The sequence below is a fragment of the Tachypleus tridentatus genome, chromosome 7 (assembly GCF_004210375.1).
Source record: "Tachypleus tridentatus isolate NWPU-2018 chromosome 7, ASM421037v1, whole genome shotgun sequence".
Classification (NCBI taxonomy): domain Eukaryota; kingdom Metazoa; phylum Arthropoda; class Merostomata; order Xiphosura; family Limulidae; genus Tachypleus; species Tachypleus tridentatus.
The window spans coordinates 154,299,897-154,318,805 of NC_134831.1; the positions used below are offsets into that span (position 1 = coordinate 154,299,897).

General features: G+C 33.4%; 1 protein-coding gene across 1 annotated transcript in view; it reads left to right on the forward strand.

Moving 5' to 3' along the window:
• LOC143256950 (cyclic nucleotide-gated channel beta-3-like) overlaps positions 1-18,909 on the forward strand; it is an 83,297-nt gene that overhangs the window by 35,218 nt on the left and 29,170 nt on the right. The window contains exon 4 of the mRNA XM_076514866.1: positions 16,628-16,746. Within this exon, the coding sequence (XP_076370981.1) occupies positions 16,628-16,746 (119 nt within the window). The remainder of the gene's footprint in view (positions 1-16,627; positions 16,747-18,909) is intronic.

Here is an 18,909-nt window from a genome sequence, read left to right on the forward strand (position 1 = left end):
TAATTTACCAGTGTAAGACCAGAGGGAAGGCAGCTAGTCATCACCACCCACCGCCAACTTTGGGCTAATCTTTTACCAACGAATAGTGGGATTGACCGTCACATTATAACGCCCCCACGGCTGGGAGGGCGAGCATGTTTGTCGCGACTCGGGCGCGAACCCCGACCCTCAGATTACGAAGCGCACGCCTTAACGCGCTAGGCCATGCCAGGCCTAACACAAAAGATTTGCAAGATAGAAACTGTTGTAACGTTGTAACGGTTTCCTTTGTTGAGTATGTTCAAATTTAAAACGCTAGTCACACGTGGTTCATACAATCAGCAACTTTCCAAATAGCGTTCTTTACGTAATAGAAATCAACGTCTTCAACAGAAATATCATGAAGTAAAATTCTTGATTCAACAAAGTGTGGTTATTTTGTAGCTAAACCAATTAATTTCCTAAATACTTCATTAAAAACCTATTTTGTTTTTCCTGACTATAAATTAAATTATAATCAAGTGCTTTATACAAAGGTATATTTATGAGCAATAATTCAGTAGCTAACAAAATAAAATACTTCCAGAATTTATATTTTATATTTCTTTCGCAAACTCCAAGCTGAGAGATCAAATTCATTAATACCTAATGACTTATTTTAGCAAAAAAATTTTTCAGTTCATAGTAACTTTAAATTTAGGTTTTTATTTTAAAATATCTTTAAATTTATTAATATAATCTATATTATTAAATAGTACAGTTATGTTTTCTTCGTAAGGTTTTGAAATAATTATATCTTCAACCATTTTTGAACTGATTAAGGCTAATCCTGTCACTTGTATTCTAATACTTTGAAATAATTCATTACCATTTAGCCAAATAGAAACGGTTTTGTTTGTTTTGAATTTCGCACAAAACTACTCCGAGGGCTATCTGTGCAAGCCTTCCTTAATTTAGCAGTGTAAGACTAGAGGGAAGGCAGCTAGTCATCACCACCCACCGCCAACTCTTGGGCTACTCTTTTTTACCAACGAATAGTGGGATTGATCTAACTTTCTAACGCCCCTACGGCTGAAAGGGCGAGCATGAAAGTGGCGGCGCCAGGATATTTTCGTTGGGGGGGGGCTGAGGGGGGCTGAGTTTAACTGTGGAGGGGCTTCCCAAAATGCCATCAATATGAAGTATAGATGGTAAATTATAAGAATGTAAATACCAAGGTACATTTCAGAAAGGTGTGCTATTTTGAACTGCGTTTTCAATGCAGTTTTCATTGGAAACTCATACTCTGATTAATAATTCATTATTACAAATTAGAAATAATCTGTTTATGAAAATATGCGTATATGTAAAAGAGGAAGCTCACCTAAATTCCACCCAAAGTAATACATAATAATAAAGAAAATCAAGATTAGCTTAGATTGAACATTTAATATACCATTAAGAGTAAAGCTACAAATCAAAAGAAATATAACATAAAGACATATTTTGATATAGCAGAAACGAATTATCCCATGAAAAGTAAGGTCACTATCAGGCTAACTATCTTTCATAAAAGATGTTGAGTTCTACAGATCTATGCCTCTTTGATGTTAATTTTTAAGCAACAACGACGATTGTGTTTTCCATATTTTATGAATATATGTAGGTAACAATATTGGGGAGCTGAGAGGGGTCTTGGCTCATTGGGGGGCTCAAGCCCCCAAGCCCCCCCCTTGGCGCCGCCACTGCCCTCAGGTTACTAGTCGAGCGCCCTAATTACCTGGCTATGCATTAAACTGCAAAGAATAATCTCAGAATATTTCTCATTATGCCTCATAAGAATATCTTTTCAACTTCGTTGTTTTCAAAGCTGAAACCAGGATTACGAGTTTAACCCACCTAGCTATGCCGAGCAAAAGTTTATTAACTAATTGTTACTTTCTTTTGCAAAGAACGACTTCACCATCAAAGATTTCTTTAATTTCATCAAACCCATGAAACTTGATCAATCCTTATACATCATCAATTTTTGTGTCCTTATACACTAAAACTGAGGTTAATTAAGTAATAAAATTATGTAATGATTTGTTATTTCCTGATGAAACTAGGATTAATAGTTTAACTAAAAAATCAGTTTACGAAAATACTTGAAATTACAATCAACTAATTTAAATTTGTATTTGTATATCAATGCAAGTGTCCGTGATGTACGCATTGATACATCGCGTAGGGGTTCGAATTCTAGCTTCCAAGTTGAGGATAATGCGTAAAACAGCACTTTCAACAACTCTTGAATTTACAACCACCTAAACAAAGGTTGTAGAGAGAAGCTAAACACTAAACACTTCATAATGATAGACATAAATTGCTAAAACTGACTGGACAGTATGCTGGTGTTTTGTATGGTTTACGTAAAGTACTTTTATACGATATATTTTAATGCTATAACATTTCTTTATTATCCAAAACAAGTTAAAAGTCTTGATGTTGACGTTAAATAGTCCTAAGAAGTTTTTCAGTTTTTAAGCATATTAAAGCAATATTATAAATACGAGATAATTGTAAAGTGTCTGAAGTTATTTCAGTAAAGAGAGTTGAATCAAGCAGTGTATTTTCCTGAAGTATTTGATTCTATATTTGCAATCGCGCGTATTGAATTACTTTGTGCAAGTAACTTGATTTCCTTTGTTCATAGTATTGTTAGGGAGGTTTCAACGGTATTTGTAGTGTAGGCTTACAAAACTTTACGATACTGTATAAATATCCAAGCTTTTAGAAACCTTGAAAGACGAAATAAACTAATTTGTGATTGCAGAATGAACTTCATATTGAATTATATTCACTAGATATAAAAAAACAACAACTCTGGCCAGGTGGTTAAGGCACTCGACTCGTAATCCGGGGTTCGCGGATTCGTAACCCCGTCACGCCAAACATGCTCGCCCTTTCAGCCGTAGAGGCATTATAATGTTACAGTCAATCCCACTATTCATTGGTAAAAGAGTAGCCCAAGAGTTGGTGGTGGGTGGTGATGACTAGCTGCCTTCCCTCTTGTCTTACATCACAAAATTAGGGACAGATAGCACAGATAGTCCTTGTGTAGCTTTGCACTAAATTCAAACCAAACCAAAAAACCCTGAATGAAAAAATAATGCTACAATAATATAATATTAGGAAGGATGTCAAATAAGACCAATTATATCTAACATTATTTTTGTCATTAATACTTATAATCAAATTAAGGCCAAAACTGTTACTTTTTAAATCAAGAGATATATGACCAGATAGATTGAGTTGCTATGGGATATATAGTATGACCATCAGGGGCGTAGATTCTGGGGGGATATACACCCCCTTCATTTTAGGTGGGGGGTATGGTGCATACAATCATCCCCCCTACAGTTTGGTCTGTTGAATTGTTTTATTGCATCACAGGCCTACAAATTGTGTGTTTGTTCTTGTGATTCTCGTGTTCTTACCAATCGAATTACATAACTAGGCCTAGATGTAGGCTTTTTCAGTAGCCGAAATGTACATCTTTAATATAGGCGTACTTCAAGCTTTTCGATCTAAGCGATAGTTCGTATCAGTCAGTAGGACTAAGTATTCACGCAAGGCTTGCAAGCACTATTACAGAATCTACCTACGTCTTGTACGTAGTGTAAGATTATGTAAAATTTTCATCACAACAAATTGAACAGAGCATGAAATTCGAAAATATTACTCTCAAGCGTAAACTCCTGTGACCTAGATCTGGCAGGCCATTTGTAGCTTGTAGCTGCATCAATCTTATGTGTATATTGTGCGGTTTTCCATGCCATTTGTTCTTATGCATGTCTCGCCGGTTTTATTGTCGAACGCCTTACTCTCTTCAGTTGCCGAAGTGCTGACCATAGTGTACGTTTAGTGTACAGTTAACGACAGGTTCGGGCCGCTCGGATGCAGACGCGCCCTACCTCTGCTCTCTTCAGTCTGAACATCGATTTTACAACAGGGTTTATTAGACCTGTATTTGTGGCCCTCATTACTCCATGAAATTTCAGATTATCACCGCCCTCTAATAAAGTGCTGGTGCTTTATGGTAAAAGAACAATATATTCTCTTATCATATATAATAAAAATATTGTATTTTCTTGTATAATTAGAACACAAAAGGAGTGATTTCAACGGCCTGAAGCCTCTACTCGAATTGTATTGCTAGTTTTTGTTTAGTTGTTTTTATTTAATAGACGTGCTTATAGACATTATATCACAACGTGTTTGCCTTTTGATGAGCTTTAACAGGAATATAAATATATTTGTGATTGTTTAAGTATTTTTCGAGAAACTTGCAATTACTTGTGTTGTAACTAGCACACATTATTGTCCCAGCGATGCCCAGGCGGTCAGTCGGCTCGGTAGTCACTGTGAGGTTCGCGCGTTCTACTTAAATACATTGTACAGTTCAGTCCTACTTCCATTCTGTCCTATCTTTGTTCGTTGTGCGTTAGATTTTTTCAATAAAGACTATTTTAGCCTGTTGAGTCATCTTGAAAACAGATTCCAATTATGACAAGCAAGCTTCTGAAACTTTCCGATATTAGACAGTTCTGCAAGCCAGTTTCTAGTACTACAAGTGACAATACAGATGCAGATAATCCAACAACCTCAAGCAAAGAAATAGAAACTTGCCATACAGAGGAAATACCATGTTCATCAGAGGACAAGTCTGAAAATGCTTGTGCAACTATTGCACATCATGAACCACCAGATAGTTGTGAAACAAGTTTGTGCAGTAATGAAAAATCTGACACTCCACAGATACAGTGTGGAAAGCCATATCATCCAGACGCACAACTAATACCACGACAGATAGCAAAATATCAAAATATCAGCTTCTAGGGCAAGTGGTGTGATGAGTTTCCATGGCTGCACTTCGACAATCAGACTCAAAAAGTCATATGCTTTCATTGTGCCAAGGTGGAAAATGGAGGCCTTTTTACAGGGAAATTGGAGAGGCCAGTGGAGTATACCTTCATATCCACCGGTTTTTGCAACTGGAAAAAGTCAAAACAGAAATTCAACAAACACCAATCCTCCTCTCAGCACATATTTGCTATATCTTCAGAAGGTTCACTTGATGTAACTCCAGTGACTGCCCAGCTACATAATGGAAAAAAGAAGCAGCAGGAAGAATGCAAAAGAAGTCTAGCCAAAATACTTAGAAGTTTACATTTCTTACTGCATCAGGGTTTAGCATTATGTGAACATACTGATATGGAGGGGAACTTCCTGCAGTTAATGAAGCTCCTGGAAGAGGAAGATCCTGTGTTGATGGCCTACTTGTCAAAGAAAACCACAAAATCCATCACCCCAGGCTCAGAATGAAATAATGGAGATGTTCATCCATCAAATACTGAGGAACATAGCACACTAAGTGCAGCAAAGTAAAATCTTTGCATTAATGGTTGATGGCACTCAAGATGTTACAGGTACCAAACAGGAAGCAATATGTGTACGATACATAGATGAGAACCTTGATGTCCATGAGACATTTCTTGGTTTGTACAGTGTTTCCAATACAACTGTTGAAACAATATCCTCGACTATACTTGATGTACTGACTAGACTCAATTTACCACTGTCAGGATTAAGAGCACAAATTTATGATGGAGCCGCTAACATGAGTGGTGCGTACAGTGGATGCCAGGCAAAAATAAAAGAGAAGCAACCGTCAGCTTTGTTTTTTCACTGTGGAGCACATAGGCTAATTTAATAATGCAACATGTAGTTGAAGCTTGTGAATGTGTTCAAGATTCTATCCAGTGGGTACTTGAATTTGGTGTCTTACTTCAGAGGTCAGGCAAATACAAGACAATCTTTGAAAATATTGTATCATCTGACAGCCACAATGGGCCAGTTAAATACATCCACCCACTGTGTCCAACACGCTGGTTGTGCCACCTATCTGCAATTACATGTGCTAATGATCACTACAGTGACATTGTTGATTCTTTGTCTGAATTAGCAAATGAAAAATCAGATGTATCAGTGAAAGCACGAGGTTTGCTGGACAGATTTGACAAAGGAAAGACAGTTTTAGGACTGTTGATGGCTCAGCATCCATTAGCTGCATTAGAGGAACTAAACTGTGCATTCTAAGCAAAATCAGCAACAGTATCTGGCATGAATGACGCATCTGCAATGACAGTTGAGCAATTGCAGGTATTGCGAACAGAGGAAAATTACAACAAGATATTTGATGAAGCTGAGAAAAAGGTAACTTCCCTAGATCTGGTGCCTATTGAACTACCACGCATTCACAGACCCCCCAGAAGGATCACAGGTGATGACTCAGCACACCATTCTGCAACAGCTAGAGATTATTACAGAAGCCAATATTTTGAATTTGTGGACACAGTCATAGAACATCTGACCACTAGATTCAATGCAGACAACAATGACTTGAGGCAACATCTGGCACTTGAGAACATGATCATATCTGGCAAGATTGACAACTTGGTTATAAACTTCTATCCAGAAATCTCTGCACAATGACTCGAGTTTCAGTTGCCCATGTTCAAAGGAACAATAAAAGCAGTATCTCTGAAAGGTGCAAAGGATGCTTACTGTAAAATGCATAAAACAAGCCAGCAGATGTTTAGTGAAGTGTTTCTTCTCATGAAAATTGTGCTTGTATGTCCAGTATCCAGCTGCGAATGTGAACGCAGCTCTTCTACATTAAGACAGTTGAAGATGTGGTTAAGGTCAACTATGTCTCAGTGCCACCTCATCCATGTGGCAGTTTGTCACACTCACAAAGATGAGGTTGATAAGATAAATATAGAAGAGCTTATAAAAGAATTCATAAACAGATCATTACAAAGGAGGTCTATGTTTGGGAACATGTAGACTAGAGGACTAAATGAATCTTACTTCAATGAAAGTATGAATAATTATGTGCTACATTGTATTGATGTGTAATTTTCAAGAGTTTGCAAAGACTTTTTAATTATTTTTATCAAACAACATGAACAGTTTTTCAGTAAATATAAACTTATCAAGGGTAATTACTAATCTTATTAATATTTGAAAACATAATTCATGTAATGAAAGTTATTAGTAACCTTGTCAAGTATAATGGCCATCTTTTATACTGTACAGTGTGCAGGAATTAATTCATGTGGCAGTTAATTTGTGACACATTTGTCTTTATTCTATTAACATTTTGAAAACTGTTCACAACACATCACTTATACAAACCTACATGGAAACCTTGAAATATCGTGGCAACAAGATTACTCTTTGACTGCATCTTTACAGCTTTCAGGTTCACATAATCAGAGATTACCAATTTGCAAATTGAACAGTCCACATAAGTGGTTGCAAAAATCATCCCCACCATTGGGTATAAAAAATCTATGCTCCTGATCACCATTATTTATTAATTTGTTTAATGTTATGAGAAACACTGGAATAGATGGATGATTGTGCTGAAGAAGTTAAACATATATTGTAAAATATATGTAGATGACTTCTACTATCTTGAAATAGAACATATACAAACTTTTTGGAGCTATTTAAGTAATAAACATAAAAGCATATAATTTACAATACAACACCAATAAGATTTCTAGATGTATTAAGTGAAAATAAAAATTGGATGTATAAATTTGAAATATATATATATATATATAGCTCATACTTTAATTATGATAGATTTATTCCTGAGTTACATAAGGTTAATTTATTTAGGATTTTAGTCTATAGAGCATAAAATATAAGATGACCATATTTTCTAAACTTAATCTGGAAACAAAAAATTATAGTCACCAGCAGATTCCTGATGCTGATGACCTGAAAATGCTTTAATTATTGACTATATATCTTTGTTTCATAATTTTCATGTTCTTAGTCAGTTTGTTGAAGAATTGAACACGGGGAGAGTAAACTTTGTTTTGACAATGAGAAGGGCTGAATTTTTTGTTATCCACAGAATGTTCATGACAGGAAATACCCTCTCCACTGTAGTATTACTGGAGGATCAGTTCAACCTATTTTGTTGTTGTTGTTTTAAAATTTACTTATCGTACTAAGGATTCTCTGAAATGTTTGATTGCTGTATCCCATCTGCCACATATAGTGATTATTGGAGTTGTAGAATTCACACACTGCCTGTTAAAGCTCATTTAGTAAATAGTGTATCCACATCAATTGCTAAATTAGCAACTCCACTACCACTCAGTTTTTGATCAGGAAGTTGTTTTCTCCATGCATTTGTGTATATTATAGCAGTATCAAACAATGTCCTTGATTCATTAAGGTGGGATCGCAAAACCTGCTTCTTTTATGTCTTATAGTAATTTCCTCTCTAAAACAGTTATAAAATCCTATTCACTTCTTGTAGCTAGTTTCTTTTCCACACTGTTTAAGACATCAGCAAATTCCATTGTACAGCAATGTTTTCCCTCTCGCAATTTGATATTGTCACAAAAAATGGTCTAATTTGCCTGAATAAATGCAAGCCACAGTTTGTTACTTGAGTCTCTAAGTATTTTATAGAAATCTACTTGGCACTTTTCCTCTCACAAGAAACTGATTTCAATAACTCATAAAGTTCTAGTATTCTCTATAAAATTGGTAACATTGATGGCCATCTAACATTATTATATTCCAGTATATTCTGATATTCTTGCTCAGTGTACTAACAAAAGATTTTTAGCCTTACAATTCAAACAATAGAGATATGGAAATATCCAAAGATCTTAAATAGAATACTCTCAATCCATATTAGATTAGTTGTTAGGGCAGACAAGGTAGAAAAAATGTACACGTGAAAATAAAGAAATTCTTAGATAGGGAAGTGATTGACTGCAACCTTATTTCCAAGTCAATATGTATTGATAACTCCTATTAACAGTAACTTCTAGTGTCACCCCTTTATGATTGACAAAATTCAGAAGAAAACTTTCATCATAAGCCTTGAAATAGTATACCAAATGTTGAAGATTTGTTGTGTCAACTAACATTGATACATATTCAAAATCTTCCAGATCATTAATTAGTTCTTCATTTACTTATTGAAACAAAATATATGTAACTGTTATTTCTCACCTTGTACATACCTAGAAAAATTTTGGGTTGCTAAATTTTCTATTTAAATTAATAGTAGCTTATTGGCCCAAAACTGTGATCATGTCTAACAGCATGATATGTGAGAAATCTTTCTTGTACAACAGGGTCATACTCACTCTATGAAGGTTCTTCTTTATGAAAGAAATCAGTTATAGAATTTGAATTGGCAAAGACTCTTAGAACGTCTTGGTACCTTCATGTTCTTTTATAGATTAGCCATCACTGGAAATTGAAAATATGGAATGTCAGATTGATCATAAGACAGGTGTCTCTTTTACAGTCTGTCATAAATAAGAAAAATGTTTTTGAAACTGGTCATTAAAGTAATATTTCTTTTTCTTCGAGAATGTAATCTCACTTCACATTTTCTTCTGCACAGTGTATTGGAAACTTCTACATGTTACATGACATGCAATCACTGTTGTAGCTATAGTAACCACAATATGTATATATAACTCATAAGTCAGGGAAATATGGTCATCCTAATTTAAGATCGATAGTAACTCTATTAGTTTAGCAAAAGAAGTTAATATTCTAAACAAATGCCCTCTTCTTGGTTGTGATGTTCCTTGAACAGTACTGTTACATAAAGAAAAGAGTGGCACACAGAAAATAAACTCATGTGATTAGTAATGAAGTAATGTTTTTAAGATTAATGACATAATTTTAGATGATATTATCACTGAACCATTAGTTAAATGTGTAAAATACAGCAAGGTAAAAAATTTTTATTAAAACTTTCTTTGCTCATTTATATCCATTAAACTTTATGGTCACCAAAACTACTTTAGGGATTTCTATGACTTATGATAGTGAGATGGAATGATCTTTTGTCCTTTAAACAACTCTTTCTATCTTGTTACTGGGGTCTTTGAGTAGACAGATGGTTGAAGGAATCCATTGGTGGCTCAGTTACTGGTGATATTCTGGAGTTTATTTTGACAGATAGGTTTACCTTTAGTGCAGTATTCTTTTAAATTAACAAGTTGACCATTCTTCCACTAATATCTCTCCAAATGTTGACATGGTGTTTCTATATTCTGTGCTTTTGGTTAATTGTCTTCATTATTTTATACTTCTCTCCTTATTGTCACTGGAATTTCAACCTTTGATGTTGTAATTAATAAGCAGTACACTGGGATTACCCATACCTTTAACGTCTCTTTAACTTCTACGTGTTTTAAACAAATACTGTTAGGTTTTGAATTCATAAAACAATTATTCAAATTAAAGTTAATTTCGTTTATTTGAATACCGAGAAAAATATTTTTGATTTCCTCATTAGTGGTTTCTCTGCGACAACACGTATAAACTCTTTCAGTTATGGAATAATAAACTATTTATAACACATCTAAACTATTATTTTTGTTTTCATTGTGTGTTCTTCTGAATCCATACATCAAGATGTGTACAGAAGCTTTCCACATTGAGTGGGACTTTCAACTTTACTTTTGCTGGAATGTTGTAAACATTTGCTGTTTGTATCAAGCCATCCTTTTGTTTCATCCCTAGAAGCAATGTATAGTCTCTCATTACCAGGTCATTTTAAACAACATTTGTAGAACCAGTGTCAGTCAACATGTTGCAGTCTTTCCATTTATGAATCCTTTGAGTTGCTTTCCAATTTATTTAAGAAATGTACTTCTCATCTCAGTTAGGGTATTAATATCAATGAAATACTAAATAAATAACCTGGCCACCCCTTAAGTTTTGAAGTCTGATGTACTAAAAAACCAGTAGTAATAATGTTACTGTAATTAGGACAACATTCCCAATATATAAAGAAGGGGTTAGTTTTAATATTAATCAGATTTTATATGATTGTAATTATATATTATTAGGAGCATTATTAAACTAAAACCTTTTTAAGGGCATAATAACAAAAACTGAAAGGTCATTTGGTATAAATAAATATTTATTTCTTCCTTTTGTAGAAAAATATATAAGTTCTCATACTAAGCAGCTCTCAACCCTTATAACACAGCAAAAGCATATTTCTGGAAAAAATCAGAACATATCAATTATTGCATTATATTCAATTTATGAGTGAGAATTTTACTATAGTTGGTCAAGCTGATGATGAAGAGGAATTATGAATATGGTAGAATTTCATAACTGTTAATCTGAAATCTAAAATTAATCAACAGAATGGTACCACTCCTTTTAAAATTAAATAAATAGATTTTTTAAAAGTATTTGACTTTATAAAAATATTACAGAGTAAGTTATTCTGTTATATTTTGGTGCCATGACTGAAGGACTGTGTTGCAGTGATAAATTTATTTGTTTTGTTTTGAAAACGTTTTAGATTTGTTTAATAGTCTGGTTGTTTAAAGTTTATAAAACTTGATCATTTTGGAAGAGCACTTTGTAAGCCATTCAAAACTTATGGTTGGAAAAGAAAAATTTATTAATAAGGTAGTGATGTGATTTGAAAGTGTGGCAAAGACTGGAAGCCTTCTTCTTGAGTAAGACATTTTGCTAGCTATTATTAGAGCTGCATCTATGTTCTTATGTTGTTCTAATGATCAATATATTAATATGCCGTTGGTGAAAACTCTGGCTTTGAAGCTTCTTTACTGCTGGTTATGTCCTATATGCTTGAGAAGAGGGCAACTAAAATGGGTTGTAGTCAGCCTGGATATTATGAGATTTGATGGGATGATCTCAACAAGACTCCAGGGTATTTGTTTATAATAACCCATGGATTACTAGATAGTGGTTTGAATTATCCATAGTTGAGGAGAGTGGTGAAGTGTGAATGGTGAAAGAAGCTTACCAAAAAGTGCTGCAATACTTTCAAGCAGACAAACTAGCTTCTTGAAATTCAGTGGAGCACTGGACAGTTAATAACCTTTCTGGTTGGCAATGGATACAAATGATTGTGTGAGACTATATCCAGCAGCTAATGTTGGTTTGGAATTATATGATTAGATGCATTCCTAAGCATTATATCACTCTGCTGAGACTTTTACTGTAGATGTACATAGATGCCAATAGTTGAGAAGGAGGAGAAATTTCCCACAACCATAAAGATTAGAAGCATCTGACAACATGATGCCATGTTTGTATTTCACTGTTTATACTCTAAAGCTACAATTTCTGAGGTGGGATTATCAAGAACCCAACATTTGTGAAGATACATACACATATTTGAACATTTGGAGAGAGATAAGTCTTCTCCCAAATACTGAGAACACCAAATTTGTCAGGATTTGAGCATATCTCTGGATATTTGTAGAAAGATGGGGAACTCCACAAATATTAACAGAATTTCAACTGCATAGTGGTAAAGAAGATAATAGTGAGTATTTGTCCAAGCCATCATATAGTTATGATATTGTTGTTAACAGGTAAACTCACTAGTGTATAAAGAAACAGCAAAAGAAATTTTGGGCAATTATGTCAAAGATTCCAAACAAGTTGTTACTTGCAATGGATTGACTTAGGAACAGACTAACCTAAATAATTGAGACAAAGAGCAATGTGACCACTTGGGACATGGCTGTCATGATCCATTTGAAGAAATGAGGGATTTATAGGGTCAAATTCAAAGGTGAGAAACTTATGAAAATCTGGATACTTATGCAAATGATCTAACAAAATTGCATGAGAGAGCATGCATTTTGTAAACAAGATGAAAAAAATCACTTTTACATTTCTCTCTGAGAGACTGTTGAACAAATGTATGCAAGAACATGTATATACAGGTATCTTGTCTTTTATGTAAGCACCTTATGTGGTGATGTGGTTATATTGAGCCATATACTGGAGTAAAAGAAGGAAACAATAGCAGAAGCAACTGCAGCTTGTAGTCTACCATGTGACTCTTCCTGGGAATTTGATAGTTCCCAAGACTCAACAAAAGTGTCAACCACCAGCTCAAGTGCAAGAAATGTTACAGTACACCTTGTTTCAGCCATTTTGGGATAATAAAACTTCTTAGCAATTGGTCTCAAGAAGGTTTTAAGAACATAAGGGAAAGAAGCTGTATTGCATGTGTGACTTAATTGACATGTGTGACTCAAGAAGGTTTTAAGAACATAAGGGGAAGAAGCTGTATTGCATGTGTGACTTAATTGCTTACCATTTATGGGAATGATGATATACTTCCATGACAGGATTATCAGGCATAGGCAGCATTGAAATCAATGTCTAAATAGATACACAAGTTAATGACATGATATAACTCCATATACGTCAGCTAATTTAAACTAGCAGAGTCTGAGTTGAATAGGGACAGCAGTCAATTTGTGCCCAAAATTATAGTGATTGGTTTGGATATAATTACATATGAACTCATATATAGATACAGTGGAAGATGTCTAATTGTTTAGTATATTAACTTTGGTTTATGGCTATTTGGAAAATTGAAATAAATAACGAAAGTAAACTTAAAACATAGGTTACTGACTACAATGAAGGAGATGTACATTTCAGGCAACTGCTTAAAACTTGAAATGGATATTCCAGTACAACAATGATGTACTCACAGTTATGCAGTGAGTTCTTTAAATGGAAGTCAGGAAACTGTGTGTTCATGCATATTAGGCAATGGTTAAGGATTCACTTCAGACTAAAAATACATAAAGAAGAATGCAATGTGATATGTGTTGCATCATAATATCAGTGGATGGTATGGCAAATTTATTTATGAATGCAAAATAGTTGGCTGTAGTGCCTAAGGCTGGTATGTGCTTTATCTGAAATATGAAGATCAATTGTGGTCTTTTGTTCAAAGTACTGGTGCTGGCTTACCTTAAAGGTTACCTATTGATAAGGGATACAGGGGCTGATAGCAATGGTGGGACAAAAGTTCAAGTCTGTTGACAGATTAGCAACTTGATTCTGGCTGGGTTGGTTTATATCCTATTTGTGAATAGTTCAGTGAGGAGAATTGTAAGGTACAGTGGTTGTATGTTGTGTGTAAGCACATGAACAACAATAAGCTATACATCACTTATAATTCCATCTAGAACTGATTACTCTAGAATGCAAAGGCAGATCAACTTTAATGCTTAGAACAGTGTGTTATATGGTCTTGACTGAACTGGTTAAAACTGGTTATATGTATGTATATAGCATGTAAGTTCATGATTAATGAAAGGTTATCTTGGGACATATGAAGTTGCTTCCCTTTTATGTAATTGTACAAACATGCCTATAAAGACTACAAAATACCATATATATGGCTCTCCTCTAATACATATTTTATCTTTACAAAAATTATTTTTTTTCTAGAATTGTAATTCATAACACACCATATCCAGTATAGATAATGTGCCAGTGTCATAGTTGAAGTAAATGCTAATTTCATTCTTCTGTGATAACTATAGAATATATCACTCTTTAGAAATATTTGGGAAATGTTAAGTTTTTTTGTATAGTTTTTCTCTACATCTTTATTAACAGAATGTCCAAAATGTATCTCAGAATGGCTGGTATGGGTGTTAACACTTTTACTAGTAATGCAGAGAACAATGTTTCGACCTTCCTAGGTCATCTTCAGATTGAAAATTTGCTCTTTGCTCTATTAGTAAAAGTGTTAATACCCATACCAACCATTCTGAGATACATTTTCACTTCAAGTAGGTTTCTCGTCATCAAGGATGTCCAAAAGTATCTATTCCAGAGAGCAGGATAAGCTATCTCAAAGAGAGATACAGCAGACATTTTTATAAGTTTATTTTAAGTGCACATGTGTGTGGGGCATTATATTCTTTGAATATGTTATTTGGAATAGGGTAGTTGTGTTAGACAATCAAAGAATTGTGAGTTATTGTGAGATACCACACTAAGATTATGGTCTTACTTGAAAATGTGCCATTGTATTATTCTTTCCTTGATTCTTTTCCTGTGTGAATGTGACTAGAACCCTTTATTAGCTTCAGCAGCCAATTTGAGTCTAAAGAACTAGAAACCAGCCTGTAAGTTACATTTGACAATTACTTTGAATAAATATATTATTTTTGTTTTTCACTTGTATCATTTGTCTTCTTTTGCTGTCTATGTTTGAAATATTAGTCTGCTTTACATTTTTGGAACCAGCATTTTGTAGACACTTGATTCTTATCAATGGTTATCAGTGTAACTGAATATCATGTTGGTTCAATCCTAGATGTTACTTTCTGTTAAGTGACGCTAGTTGTGGAAACTGTTTACTTTTTCATAGAATAATCATATTGTATTCTTTATCTTATGTGTGTGAGACCACTGTATGGCTGTTACACAAAGCAGAGATATTTACATATACCCATGAAATAAGTCTATCATTGGTCACTTATAGAGGGAATGAGGAATATGAAAGCAGTTATGGTAGTTTTGAGCAGGTTTATATCTGTCTTGGAAGAGTCAGAATTTGCTGAGAAGCTTTATCTGTGACTTCCTTTATTATCTCTGTACCTTTTTATTTAGTTAAATAGCTAAAACATTTTAGTTTTTTAAATAATTTTTTTTGCATTTTCTCCCATGTAACACAATTTCACTTTTTCCTTCTTATTTTAACATGTGTGGTAGTTTGAGTTCAGTTAGTGGAGAACTATAGTAGTGTGTGAGAGGTCTTAAGTTTGATCCTGTTCATGGGAATTGTAAATATCTAATTACTGCATTTCATCTACTTTGCAGTTTTATCTATTTAGTGTAATTTAATTACAACCATAATAGAACAGTCCCCAGCTAGTATTGTCAGTCTTCAGTCATCTGTGTATTTCCTTCAGTTAATAAAATATATGTTTATGCCTGTATGCAAATGGTTACAATATTCCCTTTCATTCCATCAGCAACAAATCACTACATCTGTCCTTGTGCACAGTAAGTCAAGTATGATTTTCCTCTTACTGTGAGTATTAACTCAATCCTTGGAACACCACTGTATATAGTATCAATGGAAAAGATCTACCCTTGCTGTCAAAAGAAATGTTTTGGTGCTTGGTGTAGGTATAATTTAAGTTACTAGTACAATATAATGCTCAAATAAAAGTGATTCATCAGTGATATGCATAATCAGTGATTAATTTTTAATCAATACTTCCTCATTATTTGTTAAAAATTAAATACAACACACATACCTGTTTATCCACTGTATAGTGTAAGCCATCATTTGGTGATACTACAGATATCAAGCTGAAAAACATGTTTTAATCATGCTTAATGTTCCAATAATCTGTTTAATGATAAAGAAGTTAGACATTATAATATTTGTATTAATTATTCAACATAATACCTGATATTCTTCTATGAGATTAAAATATAAGGAAACTGTTAACAGACAACAAAATAAAAACCAACAGAAACTGCGTATGTAACAGCTTTAATAATATATATTCAACAAATGAATTATTGTGACTATAATTCATCTGCTTAATGTTAACAAGTTGCATAGTTATTAAATATTGATTGTTTCAGTAATATTTGTACTCATATTAGTACAAATTCTAATATTATTTCTGTGACTTTTAATTGTATTACACAAATGATGTGACATTCTAAATTGGTGACTAATAACAACTTAGGTAGTTACCAAAATTTGTTCTGCTAATTAATGGTTTCATTTTAGGAATGGTATCAACAAAACTTCTTTTATTGGGCGTAGTATTCAACGACTGGTTCAGGCATTTGCTGAGCGGGCTCACCGTGTGAAGGAGAGCATTGCTCAACCACCTACTCAATCTCCAAGTATGTTAAAGATACATGTGTGTAGAAATTAGAGTTACATCATTTTTTTTGTACATAACAGTTTTGAAAACTATATCATATCATTACTCAAATTCTACTGTATATTTTGTAAACAAAACATTGCACTATTAATATGTGGAAAACAATTTAAATCATACTGAAATAAATGTTTGACCCTAGGTTTGTCATGGTGAAAACAAGTATCTTTAATCCGTTTGTCCTTTCTTTCAGTATTTTTCCAGTTCTCCATAGAGACTGCTTTCAGATTTATGTATGAGCATGAATCAATTCATATGTATTTTTTATTCCTCCAGCTGCCATTTATAGCAGTGTCTTATAAGTAGATCTGTACATGAAATTAGAGAAGCCTATGAACTTTCATTTTAAGCATTGTTCTTTTCCTCCAAGTGTTATCAACCTACATTTATTTACTATTGAAATTTGTGCTTTTTATCACATTAATAATGTGGCATTTTACTTTTCCAAAATACATTTCCTTGCCTTGGGTTTGAACCTGAGGTCTCTTGTATATGATAATTTTAACCTCAGCCAAAAACCCTAGTGTTTACTAGTAAGGTACTTTTTAACTACTACAGTAGGAATCATCTTACTTTTAAGATCACATGGCTCTATTTCTTCTCTAAATGAAGTTTTCTGGAATGTGTTTCTTACTGACATAACGTATAATTTCTGTTTGGTTAAAACTACTTTTCAGTTAGTTCAGTGTACTTAAGAATATAAAATTGGTAATCTAATTGTATTTTTTACATGTTTTGAAAGAACCATTTTGGTGTTTAGAAAAATATTTTAACATTATTTTATTGTTTCTCCTACACCACTGACACAAGTGGCTCACTTAAACATTTTGTTTGAAAAACTGTAATGAAATATGTCATTAGACAGAAAAGAGTGTTTTCTTCTTTGTCTTGAATTAAATGAGTCAAACTACTTTTGTAATTTTATACATAGTGTACAATATGGCTATATTATGAATACACTGGAATGTTAGGAAACATTAGGCATATTGGTTTGTTTCTTTTATTTTGTAATCATATTGATAACATTTTATCATTCATCAGCAAAAGGTAGTATTATGTATTAGATGATGTACATGCATTTCTTTATATCCATTGTATAAACAATTTTCATTTTTAAAATGAAGCAGAGCCTCTTATGTATAGAACAAAATTAAGGAATTATGAACTTTAGAAAGAAATAGAGATTTTGTTATAAAAAGTAATGAAACAAGAATTAAAACCACAGCTTCATATACTCGTTTGTAGGCCAAAGTAAGAATTACATTTTATAAATTTGTGGTTGCACTTTTAATTCTTGGCCCTCCAGTGGCACAGAGGTATATCTACGGACTCACACTGCTAAAAACCTGATTTCGATACCTGTCATGGGCAGACCATAGATAGCCCATTGTGTAACTTTGTGCTTAATTCCAAACAAACAATTTAATTGTTGATTCATTACTTTTTATAGCAGAATCTGTACTTCATTGAAAATTCATAATTGTTAGTAATTTTATTTGTTTACTTTTTATGTTATACCTGTATAATGTATATAGTTTATGTTTCAAAAATATTGTGTGTTTATCATTAGATATGTAGGATAGTCCCTAAGTCTGAATGATGTTGAAAATATATTTAAGTGCATGCATGATATGTTTACTATTTATATTATCTGTATTTATATATAAGGATTTTTATTGGAATATCAAAAGTGGATACCCACAGACCAGTCAAGTAAGCTCAAGAAATATTGTAGTAATAGTCATTGCTGTTTAGGTGCTAGGCATGCTGGCATGATCAGGTAGGTAGGTAGTACATAAAAAAGTCGCTATTTTTAGAAATTTTTAAATTGTCATACTGAAAAATATTAGTGATGTTTTTTGCACATAATTACATACATGCCCATAATATATTGTAACCAATCCTTTTAATGGTTGGTTTTTGCTTAGGAATTCGACAGGGTGATTTCGTTTCTCAGCATGTGAATTATTTGGAGCCCTTGTTGATCCCTACTATTAATTACAACTGTCCTTAAAGACATTATTATCTTGATTCATATAAAGTGAAGAAGAAATTTAATGTGCATATTAAAAACAAACTTTAAACAAGCCAATGTTAGTCTACAAAACCATACAACATGAATGCA